Source organism: Mesocricetus auratus, unplaced genomic scaffold (assembly GCF_017639785.1).
Source record: "Mesocricetus auratus isolate SY011 unplaced genomic scaffold, BCM_Maur_2.0 Super-Scaffold_100026, whole genome shotgun sequence".
NCBI classification, from domain to species: domain Eukaryota; kingdom Metazoa; phylum Chordata; class Mammalia; order Rodentia; family Cricetidae; genus Mesocricetus; species Mesocricetus auratus.
The window spans coordinates 8,373,041-8,386,583 of NW_024429207.1; the positions used below are offsets into that span (position 1 = coordinate 8,373,041).

The 13,543-nt window shown below is 40.4% G+C and overlaps 1 protein-coding gene across 31 annotated transcripts in view; it reads right to left on the reverse strand.

Moving 5' to 3' along the window:
- Nucleotides 1-5,212: 5,212 nt before the first annotated feature.
- Nucleotides 5,213-13,543, reverse strand: part of Sorbs2 (sorbin and SH3 domain containing 2) — a 300,895-nt gene continuing 292,564 nt past the window's right edge. For 28 of the 31 annotated variants that reach the window (XM_040731909.1, XM_040731910.1, XM_040731913.1 and 25 more), the window contains 3 exons: nt 13,079-13,128; nt 9,249-9,355; nt 5,213-7,414 (listed from right to left, as the gene is read on the reverse strand). In XM_040731909.1, coding sequence (XP_040587843.1) covers nt 7,353-7,414; nt 9,249-9,355; nt 13,079-13,128 — 219 coding nt within the window. In that variant the 3' untranslated portion in view covers nt 5,213-7,352. The remainder of the gene's footprint in view (nt 7,415-9,248; nt 9,356-13,078; nt 13,129-13,543) is intronic. The other 3 variants (XM_040731912.1, XM_040731919.1, XM_040731932.1) reach the window with 1 other exon arrangement.

A 13,543-nucleotide genomic window follows, 5' to 3' on the forward strand; every position in this document is an offset into this window, starting at 1 on the left:
AACTTATGAGATCAGGGGCAGACTAAGGAACCTGAAACAACCTGAAGTGTTATGGGAAGAGCTCAAGGTTCCCATTTCCTGATGGGTCTTTGCCTCTTCAGCACACAGCCCTTTAGTGTGTGTGTGTGTGTGTGTGTGTGTGTGTGTGTGTGTGTGTGTGTGTGTATACACGTACACATGCGTGCATGTACCTGTGTGTATTCTTCGTGTAGAGGCTCAGGTGTCTTCTCCTTCAGTCAGTCTTTACTTAGCTTTACTTCGTCATGCTTTTCCCTTCCTTCCTTCTTTCCTTCCTTCCTTCCTTCCTTCCTTCCTTCCTTCCTTCCTTCCTTCCTTCCTTCCTTCCTTCCTCCCTCCCTCCCTCCCTCCCTTCCTCCATTCCTTCCCTTCATTCCTTCCCTTCATTCCTTCCCTTCATTCCTTCTTCCTTTCTTCTCTTTCCCTCCTTGTATCTCTCTTTTGAGAATCTCTCGCTGAACTTATAGCCTAGAGCTCTCCAACTGGCCAAGCTTCGTAAGTTCCAGGAAACCTACCTCCCCAACTTTCAGCACAAAACCATGCTGCCTTGTGGACGCTAGAGATATAAACTCAGGTCTTCCTCTTTGGACCCACGATCAATTTCCCACTGAGCCGTCTCCATAGCCTTCCATATGCTCAATATGTCTTTTCTTAGTTATGGAATTATGACTTGGAAATAGATGTGGTTCTCGTTGAGGGAAAGTATGAAGTGAAGCTTGGTGCAGTAAATGGAATGCCCATGTCCTCCATCAGATTCGATTGTTAAACCCCGTTATGATGTTATATGGACAGGGAGCCTTTTATAGTTGGGTGAGTAATAGAGTAGAGGTATTAGGAATGGCATTGGTGCCTAATAATAGGGGATCTGAGAGCTCGGTTCTTCAACAAAGGGCACAGAAAGGAAAGAGTTATCTGTGAGGAAGGGTGCTTTCTCAAACATCACATCCACTGCCACTTTGATCTTGACGTTGTTCTCCTCTAAGAGGAGATGAATTTTACCTGCAGACATCATTTAGTTCCAGTTTCGTCATGTCTCCTGACTTATCTTCCCTTTCCTGACCATATTCCAGCCTCCCCCCAAGAATTGGGGAAGATGGCTGTTTTCTGGTAGAGGATCTGGGTATGTCAGTTATTGGGCCGAAGATAGTAACTATTACATTTGCTAATTCAGGATTAAAATAACCTCACCTAGTATTTTATAATACAAATCTCCCTTAAACATCAGAGTTATCCTAGGGCAGAATTTATGGTCCTCAATAGTAGAGATAGTTAGCTTGATGATTTGCTGTAGAAGCCTTTCTAGTCATCGTGGGACATTATTGGCATCCTTGGTCTGATGACACACTAGATGACACACTAGTGATGACACCAGAGGACAAGAAAATTCCCATTCTGATCACCACAAATGTCTGCCTACCTTGCCAAATATCCCAATGGAGGGACAAAATATTCAAGTGAGATGAACCATGGGAACACATAGAAATGTTTTATTTCTAACTTTTCTATGATATGTTATTTTTTCCAAAATAAGTTGTTATCTGTTCTGGCAGTGTTGATTCAGAACTTGTGCCCTTTGTACCTTCCAGGAGGGTTTGGCTGTTAAACCCAACTGCTCTGCAGTTTCCACATTTATCAGCTTAATATTTTCCTTTAGCCACCATTAATCTGGAAAGATGCCTAATGTGTTTAGGGGGTGATAAATAGTATTTTATTTTTCCTTCCCTTCCTTGGTAAAGTCTTAGGATTCCATTGGGTTTTACTTCTAGTTATACCCAAGAAATTCTTGGCCTTGGAAATTTGAGTTGATTATAGTTTCATGAATCCTGGGTATCAAAATTGACTTTTCCTTCTTAAAAAGGCTTTGTTAATGTCAAATTCAGTTAATGAATCAACTCTAGAGTCCCACTCAAAGATAGTTGCAGACTATAAAAGAGTGTGTTCAGTTTGGTCCCAGCTTGTCTGCACATACATGCGATCAGACTGGATGTACAAGCACACCACACACACACAGACACACACACACACAGACACACACACACACAGACACACACACACAGACACACACACACACAGACACACACACACACAGACACACACACACAGAGACACACACACACAGAGACACACACACACAGAGACACACACACACACAGAGACACACACACACAGAGACACACACACACACAGAGACACACACACACACAGAGACACACACACACAGAGACACACACACACACAGAGACACACACACACAGGGACACACACACACAGGGACACACACACACAGAGACACACACACACAGAGACACACACACACACACACAATAACCTCTGGATAGATAAATTTCAAAGCACAATATTCACTCAAGTGGGATTTGTAATGTTTCCTCCTTTTGAACATTACTATTTACTTTTTTTGTACAAAAGTGTCTAATGATAAGTTTAAAAAATTAAAAATGCTCTAAGGAGCCATCCTGGAGCTCTCACAATGTAACACAAGGCTTGGCACCTGTCTAAGAGTGTTAATAGTAACAAGAGTTTGACTGAAATGGCATTTATTTTTAGAAGACACAAGGATGACTGAGTCACCCATCATATTTTAGGGGAAAGGTTGAAACAAGAAACCCCAAAGGAACAGGTGAGGATTTGCTAGGCTGATTTCTGTCTTGTGCTCCAAGTTTTATGGGTCAAGATATATGTATGTGTATGAGCTCAGATGGAACTTTCCTGAGCTCCTGAGGGGCTGAATTTAGCAGTGAGCTAAGGTTGTGAGCCTCAGACAGTCACCCAGCAGAGAATGGCTAGTGTATCCGGGGACTGTGTATATTTAAAAGCTGTCCAGTGAGCACTCTGTGTTCCTAGAGCATGTTGGGCTTGCCTGTCTCCAAGTAGCTTGAATACCAAACACTTCCCTGAAACTCCATTGGCTGCTGAGCTGACTCATAGGCCCTGTCCTCTGGAATCTTGGTGAACCAAAGCTCACAGACACAGTTCCTGTGTATTTTAGAAGCCCAAGTGAACTTTCCTTGGGGAGTTACTCTAGTGCTGTATTGGGTGCCTACTCTTTTTTTTTTTGAGATAGGGTTTCTCTGTATTGTTTTGGAGGCTGCTCTGTAGACCAGGCTGGCCTTGAACTCACAGAGATCCACCTGCCTCTGCCTCCCAAGTGCTGGGATTAAAGGTGTGTGCCACCAACGCCTGGCTTTGGGTGCCTACTCTTTCTCATCACATGTGCTTAGGAAGATGCTTGTTAAGAGGAGGCTGCCGTAGCAGAGTGTCTGTGAAGGGGAAGAGTGGATGAGTGGAGAGGGTTAATTCTGGCTGCATTGTCTGATCAACGATGTGCGTATCACAAAGTTTGGGTGATGCAGAAGGCAGCACACAGGCTTGGGAGACAGGTACGTCAGGCCCTGAATCCAACTTCTACCATGCCACCACATTTACACAGCAGAAGCCATTGAGCCTCTCACAGCAGCTCTCACTTCCGCATCTGTAGAGTGGGCACAGCACAGACTTCCTCCTAGTTTCACTGTGAGGATAAGGACATAGACCATACGTATGAATGGCTTGGTGTGTAGCAGTCACTTAACTTTCCTCTCTCTCTGGTCATTTTCCAGATCTGTGGCTGACGATTAGCATCAGTCACACTTTTTCACAAGCCAGTTTCTGTAAAGGGACAGACAGCACTTCGGTAGTGGAATTGGAGTGAAAACCAAGAGTGTCACAGCTAAATTTACATTACAAAGATACAACACATATCTGTCAGTTTTCACTGATGAAAGTAAGAATGCCAGCATAAAAATGATGGATAATTTTCTTCTAATATAACATAAAATGGAAATAAAGGAATTTGGGTGAAACAACATTTCATTTAATTAAAGCTAGGGATCCTAGCATCAAATTGATGGCTGCTGTACAAACCATTCTCAGCTGGTAGGATATCCAATACCACAGAACAGACTGAATTTGTTCCATAAGCAAATCCCTACTGTGGGACATTCTATTTCCAAGGTCAATTTGAACATGGGCTCTGACCCTCATTATTAGTGAGGAGTAAATTATTTGAAAACATAATTGATATATAAACAATCCTTAAAGAGTTACCATCTGGAGAGGAGGCTGAAAACTCCTTTAAATAAATGGACTCTGAGATGTTGCTAGAGTCCTTAATCGTTTGAAATAAGACAAGTCTCTAAATAATATCCTCCTTTGTGGCCGAAATCTGGAGAAGAATGGGAAGAAATCATCAGGCCACACAAACTGACCACCTACAAAGAGAGATCAGGCAGTAAGTAGATATGAAAACACATGGTCACTTAAACAGATTCTCCCAGCTTTTGAGCAAGTAAGAACAGAACCGGCCCGTTGCCAAGGGTGATACAGTTAAAGCAGGGCTCAACATTTGGTACATAGACATCAGCATCCCTTCCTGTTAGCCTTCCAATGACCTGGGTGGACAGATTCAGATGCTTAGACTTCAGTGACCGACCAGTGCTCGGGTGAAAATAGTACTGCAAAAGTTTTGTGAGGTTTAGTCTTCCCACAAGGGAGTGTATCTCAGTGGAGAGCTAGGGACAGTCAGAAATTACCCAGGGGAATAGAGGAGACCAGAGTGGCTGTTGAGGGCAATAAGACGTGTTTAATACTAAGGACCGTGAGAGGACCATGTTGTTGAATATTTGACAGATATGGATGTGAGTTAAAATAGAGGGACTCTATATTTTACTTGTGTGACAGAAAAGCATGATCCCTCTGCAGCAGCAGCTTTGAAATTCATTCAGAGACCAATGATGGTAAAGTTCTTTAGGAGAAGTACTTAAAAGTTCCAAAACAGGTGCTCATAACTTACAATGTTTGTAACTAACTTCTTGGAAAATAGCCAGGTTTGAGGCAGGGGTATTTTGAGATGTTACTTTAGCTGAGGAGCAATATTTAAGTAAACAGGATTTAGCAAGTGGCCTTTGGTGGTAGATTTTTAAAGTTCTCCTCTTAGTTGATGCAACCATGTATTTCTCCATTTGAACTCAGGACCCCTGGAAGAGCAATCAGTGCTCTTAACCTCTGAGCCATCTCTCCAGCCCGTATTTCTCCATTTGAATATCAAGAGAACATATTCCAAATGTTTTAACTTATTTCTAACTAATACATTTGAATAAAACACAGAGTTTACATAAATGCCAAAGAAAAGTGGAAGTACTTTCAAGCAAAATTTATTAAGTATCTACTCAAGAAAAACACAATGACCTTTGCTTGTAAGAATTCAAAGTCAGTGACCTTAAAGCCAGGTAAGAATATTTTTTTCCTTTTAAAATCAGATACAGAGAGTAGAAACAGCAAATTTTCTTAAATATAACAGGCAACAGAGTTGAAGATTTGTTTTCATAAATGGTATGAAAAAGTAGTGTTCATTCATCAGCAAAGCTGTGTGTGGCCGACTGATTTCCAATCCCAAGTTTTTCTAATACAAAGCTGACTGTGAACTGGACAGTTAAGTGGGTTTCTCAAAAGTATGTTCTTTTTTCTCCCCCGAAATGATGTTCCTCTGTAGCCAGGTTTATGTGCGTTTTAGATTGGCTACAAAAAGATCTTTTCAATTCATAGAATTTTGTGTAGCTGCTATCTTCCAGATTCACACTTGCCTGTGGTCTGTCAAGATATCACAAGGGGAGATCTGCTGAAAGAGTTTAAACTCAGTTTAAGTGCAGGGTAAGACCAAATTGGGAAATCCCTGTTTCCTGAACAAGTAAATAGTCTTTACAAAAAAAAAAAATTCAACCACGTATTTACAAAATGCTAGTGTCTATATGTTGTGGGAGATCAAGCATTGCCCACAGGAGGAAAGCCATAAAAAGTTTTGTCTATAAGGTGCTAAGGATTCAAAGAAGAATAGGTATTATGCAAATTCATTTGAAATACAAAGCTGAGTCTCAGGGTGTGGTGGAACACAGGCACTGTGAACCCATTAAATCTTTCAGGTTTGGTATCATTTTGTAGAGCTGTTTGGGGGCAGAAAATACAACCTGAATGATTTAACCATTATATCTAAAAGTGCCTAATTTATTATTTCTAGGAAGTATTTTACACACACCAGAAAAATCAGGCTCAACGTATATATTCCTGTCTGTAAATAGAGTCAGGATTCTGGGTTCCATAGAAGAAAAATAATTATTGTAGTAAAAATAATTGTATTGATCATAATCCTTGCTAAAGCCAGCCTTAACACTTCAGGATGCTCCTGAAGTACTCTATAAAATAATGTGGAATTCTTTTACATTTCCATAAAATGTACAACACAGCATATGTTTTATATGTCCTTATACAATCTAACGTATAAGTGTACACACAGTGAAACTTACCTATGGGTATTACTTTCATCTCTTTGCCCCTCTTACTAACACTGCTTTTAAGTTTTATCAGATAAATAAACACTAAGAGCTCATTGTCCACGATGCTGATGATTATATTTTAATATAAAACAGCAATGCAAATTTACAACACGATTTGTCCTGCAGTGTGGCTAAACCTTCATGATAGTCATGACAGTGACCAAGGGATAACTTAATCACTCACTGTTTGCACTTCTAATAAGTACACACACAAAAATGGGCAGAAAAAGACTCCTATGTGAGAACTTAATGCAATTAACAAAAATCACACCCATCCCAATTAACTTTCCTACTCATTCTAGATTTTATGATCACTGTGCATAAAACAATATATGAGAAGTTCAGGCAAACAATAGCTGAAGCATAGTTGTCATATAGTGTAAACCAGGGCACTAGGCAAACTCGTGAAAGGAAAATATACTGCAAAGCTGAGGGTGAAAATGCAAGCCACAGCATTTGAGAAAACAGTCTTCAGGCTTCCTGAGGACAGAGCTCCTTCCAGAGAGGTGGGAATACAGCCATGAGACCAGAAAGCCTCTGGAGAGTCTCCCTTCCTCCCTTCCTTCCTTCCTTCCTTCCTTCCTTCCTTCCTTCCTTCCTTCCTTCCTTCCTCCCTCCTTCTCTCCCTCCCTTCCTCCCTTCCTCCCTTCCTTCCTGCCTTAACTATTCCACTTTTTAAAATTATGACGACTTTCATTCTGATTCCATACCACAAACATTTCAAAGTTCAGGGCAGAAAGCAGGAAACTGCATTTATAAGTGTAAGTTTGCCACATTTCCCTAAAGCTCCCAGAGGCAGTCACTGCTGGTGATGTGGTGGCAGCAGTTAGAGATGGCGATGGCCTATTGGAAACCATAAGGCATGACAGCGACTGGCCTGCTGGGATGTTTCAGGTGAGTCCTGCAGATGTGTTGTTGAAATGTGGAGTAAGTAAGGAGCAAGGTGATTCACAACCTCTTGACATAGTTTCCGGGAAAGGTACCAAAGAATTTGGTTCTTCTTGAGGTTCCTGAAAATAGAAGCAATAAATGAAAAGGTGTGTAACAGCAGGGAAATGTCAGTTACTATGTCTGCTCAAATACTTTCTGTTTACAAGGGTTCACCGAGGGAGCAAGCCCTAAATAGTGTGGAAAGGAATATAGAGAACTCACTTGATGACAATAAAAAGTGGGCAATTTAAGTGTCCTGCCTGAGGTTGTCGTTGTTTCATTTGCATAAGTGATAGATAATCCATCACATGGAACTAAATGGGGACGTCCAGCCTCCCAGTCTAGAGAGAAAGACAACTGTGCAGAGAGCTGGGTGGTAGGACTCAAATCACCACAATGCCAAACAAGGAATAAGAGGTAGCTGTAAGGCTTGCATTGGGACAGGATGACTGATGAGCAAGGGATCCATGCAAGAGTAAGGGTTGGTTCAGGAGCAAGAGGCCCCCTCTGTAGTACACATGGCCACTACATGGGACACCACCCATATCACAAGTGTTGTAATCTCATGCTCAGTGCTACCTCACTCACTACAAAGGCACTGCTATGCTTCTTAACAAAATACAGAATTCTGAGCAATTTAAAAAAATCTAAATTTTTAAAAAGTAGATTGATTACTACTTGTGTAGGCATGTGGAATGGAGTTCACCCACTGAGAATTATTTCTAACATGGGCAGTTACACCGAGAGCACGCATGGCTATTCTCATTGCCCCCTTTGGTTTCATATGCCACAATTCTCTGGATGGTTTCTGCAAAGTCTGTTTAAAAATTATTTTGTGTTTTAGCATAGCAGATTGGGTAGGGCCTCTGAAATTTCATTTCTCATTAACATTCTATAATTTATTGGTTTGTTTACAACTCCCTGAAAACCATATATGTAAACTACTTCTTTTTATGTGGGGATTAACGGAAATAATACAACCTAAGGCATGTGTCTGCCTACCTGGTCTCAGTTCTTTTATTATCTCACTACTGCTGGACTAGTGTAGAGAAAGATTTCATCCCCACATTTTAATTTTATTTTTTGAAAATTTTATGTATATGGGTGTTTTTCCTGAATGCATGTTTATGCTCCAACTGTGCACAGTGATTATGGAGGTCAGAACAGGTGTCAGATGCCTGGAAAATGGAGTTATAGATGGTTGATGGAACCCAGGTAAACTTAACTCTCTCCAGCCTCCCCAGTTCTCCCCACACATTTCCTTGTCACCTCTTTCCTTTGTGTCTGGGTGTATACTTTTGTCTAGCAATATTTTCTTAGAAGACCTTATGTTGTCTCTTCCTCATCTCTTCCTCCCCCTCTTTTTGTGCTGGGGACTGGACAGTTAACAGTGGGGGATGTCAAGCATATACTCCATGGCTGAGCTTTCAGTCTCCAAGATGGTAACTCTGTGGTCTTGCCTTTGAAGTGGCAACAAAGGTAGTTCTTCCTTTTGCTAATTGAAGCTGAAGAGGGTACCTAGACATTTAGAATTGGCTACATGAGTCCTAGCAAATGGGTCAGCTTCCTTTTCATCTTGTTCTCCATCAAATGACATTTCCCCTGTTGACAGCTAATGTTTTCCATCAATCAGAGCAAAGCTTATTCCCACCTGGGAACATTTGGTGTGCTTTTGTAATTGTTATTGTGACATCACAGTCATTGCTTATTGGTGCTATTTAAAGAAATTTTCCTGGTTGGGTTCAAATAAAACTAGCAAAAAATCACATATATGTATCACAATAAGTGCTACAATTTATTAAAATGCAGTGTCTTTAGGACAGATAGTAGAGAATGAATTCAAAGAGAGATTGGCTGTCTCAGGGAACCGTACAAGTGAGCAAATGTAAACAAACTGAATAAATGAGCACATACCCACGAACCATCCATCATCGCACTTCTCCATCACATCAATGACATCACTTTCTCTGAGTTCCAGCTCGTCTTCATTCCTAGGAGTATAGTTATACAGAGCCTGAAACCTTAAACAGGACAAACGGGCACATTTAATTTGCTTCATATCTTCATGAAGTTATAAAAGTTAGTATAACATTCATTTCAGCTCTAACATTCCTATCATTAATATACTGTGGTAGGAATGTTAAGTCTTTGCTAAACATGTAAAGTCAATGGAAACAGATTCTCACGGGAATCACCCCCACTTTAATGACGTCTCAAAACCTACAATGAAAGATATTCAGGGAAGATTATAATTTTTATGAGTTGGGCAATACCATTTTTATATTTGTAGGCTAGACCTGCATTTAAATTGTCTATACATATAACATTTGTCATCTGGGTGCCACATAACAAGATAAATGGTATTTGTATTATATTATAACCCCATTAAGAGGGATTGCAGAGTTAGCTAGCCATAACCATAAATGAATAATGGAGGCTTGGAAATGGAATTCTCAAATGGTTCTATATTGAGTTGTACAAAATATTTCACACATACATTTTTAAATGGTGTAGGAATTATTACAAAGGGAACACTATGCATTTATCATAGGAAATCCTTTAAAGAAGCCAAGCTTTACAATAGGAATCAGGATTTGAAATGTGAAGACTTCATGCAATTCACCTATGACCTTGAATCATAGGTGAGGCTTTATGCCTGCCATCCCTGACCTGGCCCAACTAGTGGGTCATATTTAAAAATGTGTCTGGAAAAAGAAACTGTGCTTGAGTTAAAAGTCTCAATTATTGAAAGGATGTCACCACTTTTTTTCTTGTCTGAACTCTGATAGAGAGATGGGGACATTGATCTGTAATGTGTTTGAACACTGACTCTTTTGACATTGACTTTTATTATTATTAAATTTAGTGGTTATCAACATGGACCAGCACTTGGGAATGTAAAGACTGACATTTCAGAGGTTAAGAAGGCCAGGAAGAGTTTGATATGCAGTTAATGGGAAATTTTCATGATATCACTTATCTGTCATTGGTATAATCAGAGGATTAAAAGGATTGGTAAATTTGTTTCTATTGCTTTTTATAATTGTCATAGTTGTGCCAATGTAAGAAAACATTAATAACATTCTGGGGGCACTTTGGATTTATTTTAGACCACCATTAAAAAAGTAGGTAATACTGAATTCTACTTTAGAACAAGAATACTTTATTTCTAATTACTTTATTAAGCTAGAAAAATCATATTTTGGTAGAATATTCTGGTACTTGAATTCAAACATTGTGCTGTAAATGTACAACAGCTTCACTGGCTCCCTCTCTGTTCTTGAGTGTCTCCTGACCATGGGGATACATATAAAGTTGACTTCAGGGAGTTGTAGGAAAGAGCTTTGCCTTTCTGTAAAAACCACCATCTTCCATAGCTTGGTACCCAACTCAGAAATCCCCACATTAAAGATTTCTTCTCTAGGTAATAATGTTCCCTTCTAGTGGACAATTTTAGCCACTTATATTCTCTGCACCCTTTGCAGTTTCCTGAGGTCTTTTGTTGGGAGGAGCTTCTGGTCATCGATAGAAACAGAGCCAGACCCTAGAAGAGGTGGCAGGTAAGACTGTCAGAGGCCACTTCACTAAGATGTTTGCTTGGAGCCAACCTTAGGAGAAGAGGAAAACCATTTTGCTGTTTGTGTTGGCTAGCATCTGAGGCTGTTGGTGACAGACATGGAATTTCAACAAGGGTCCTTGTCCATTTTCAAGCTAGAGTGACATGCTCATCCCTGGCTGCTATGTTGATGGATGTACTCTATAGTCGCTTTGGGATTCTCTGAACTCTTCTTGTCAGTCTCTAGCCTTAATGGGGCATAACTCCAACCACTTATAGGCATATTTAAGACCACAAACACCAGGTGCTTAAAGACTCAGAGGGTCCTCAGAGCTAACAAACCAGAATCGGCATAGAGGCCCAGCTCATTTTTATAGAATGAAAGCCAAGTACACTTGTCAGAATTTATTTACCATAGTGATTTAATTAGATCACACCAAAAAAGTTTTTATGGAAATATAAACAAACCTTCTTGGAAATATTTCTACCTCTGCTGATTCTTAAAATCAGTGTTGTATGACAGGAAATGCAGTCCAATTAAATAAAAAATACTGCTTTGAAATTTGTTGGTGAAATGGTGGTGGTGGAGAGGTCAAGAATGCCTCAAACATAAATTTGTCTCTTAAGAAATGCTGAGTCAAACTCAAAACTATGGCTCGCACCTTTAATTATCCCTAAACTGAACCATAGCAACTTGACTTAGGTTTCTACTTTTCTTCACAGAATATTTTTCTAAATGTATGTGATGAGCTAACCTTCCATAATCCCTCTAATTAAGGCAGCAATGAAACATAAATTTGATAAAGAGTAAGATCTAAAGAAAGGCTTGAAAAAGTATTCTACGTGTGGGCTCTGTGATATTAGAATAGTCCAGTGACAACAGTTGCCTATGACACAAGAAAGTACAACAGAATACAACTTGTTCATATGCCCTGGACTCTGTTTAATTGAACATGCTACCAATGTGTCATCACTCTAAACAGCTCTGGAGTCTATTTTTTGTGATTTAATCCCGTCATTCTTTGCACATGTAAAGGAGCAACAGAAGCCTTATTACAAGTCATTTTTAAATTTTTCCAGTTAGGTGAGGTTTGTTTGGGATAAAGACATGTTCATAAGAACACCTTCCTGGTCACACTGTGCGAGAGGTGCCTTTGGAGTGGTGAACAAGGAGGGACTCTTTGGTGCTGAAAACACCATTTCCACACCAAAGCCTCCCCCAAAGAAGAGTCTTGGTCAGCAGGTTTCTGGAGAGAGAAGAGCTTGAGCAGAAGGCTCAGTCAGAAGCACAGAGAAAGGCTGAGGACTCAGGCCATGGCTTCCAGAGGTCTCTTTTGACTCAGCATAGGCAGGAGCCAATAGGAAGTGGATAACCTGAGTATCTATTGTAAACTGGGCCCGAGAAAGACAAATGGAGCTCTTAGAGACAATGTGTGATACCTGCAGGTTGGTTTCATGTATATATCGGGAGAGGGGAGTTTGGAAGGAACATTCAAAAAAGGCTCATTCTCCGTGTGGTGGAAATTATATCACGTATCTGAACAGCAGGGAGTGCTTTAATACTGCTACTTTCAAAAGACATTTTGAAGCATGGGTTATAATTTTGGAATTATACTAGTAAGGTAGAGCTTGGGCATATTTTTGAAGTATTCAAATAGGTGGGCAAACAATGTTAGCACACAGGTTGTCTGCCGTTAAAGTTGAGGTTACCAGTTAGCCAGCCAGTGGATGAAGAGACGGATTTATACATTGTAGGAGTCACTACAACATTGGAAGGTTTCCCTTTGTTATTTATTCATTTTATACGTGTTTGGTTCACATGTGTGTATCTGCACCCTGTGAGTGTCTGGAACCCACAGAGGCTAGGAGAGGCTGCTGGGTCTCCTGGAACTGGAGTTATAGTTGGTTGTGAGCCCTCATGTGGATGTTAAGAATTGAACTTAGGTGCCCTGGAAGAGTAGCCGGTGCTCTTAATAACGAAGCCATCTCTGCAGACTTTCTGTTTTCTTTTGAGCATTAGCATCTGATCTGACTGACAAGCAGAACAGTGTGATTTCTTGTGCTGGACACCTTATGTTCATTGTTGGATCCCTCTCACTTACAAAGTCCTATGGTCTGCTGTAGGTACACCTGTTGTCCATCTTGTGGGTCAAGGTTAGTCTTGGATTTAGAAGAGAAGGATACTTACGGTTCCCCCCCACCTTGAATGTTGTCATGAGTGAACGCAGGACGATGTGGCTGAAATGAAATGATTTTCAATGTCACCAGTGTCTGAACAGGTATTGTTAAAAGGCAATTTGGGTAATAGCATGATACTATTCTTGACATTTAATATTTCCTGCTGTAAAAAAACCAAGAGGAAGTAAAAACAATCCACCAAATAAAGGGTTTCTGTACGCTTAATAATTGAGTATTTTGAAAGGTGCTTTCAATCAGAATACCCAAGGTTCAAACTTTTGAATGCATCCACAATCTGGTCTCTTCAAGCTTTAAGGGAAAGTTGAGTCCCATTGATTTTTCCAAGGTCAGGAATGTGGCAAGAAGGAGGACATTGATTCACAGGGGCAGGGAGGCTGGACCCCTTCATTCATCCTCACTCTCCAGCTCGCTCTCTCTCTCTCTCTCTCTCTCTCTCTCTCTCTCTCTCTCTCTC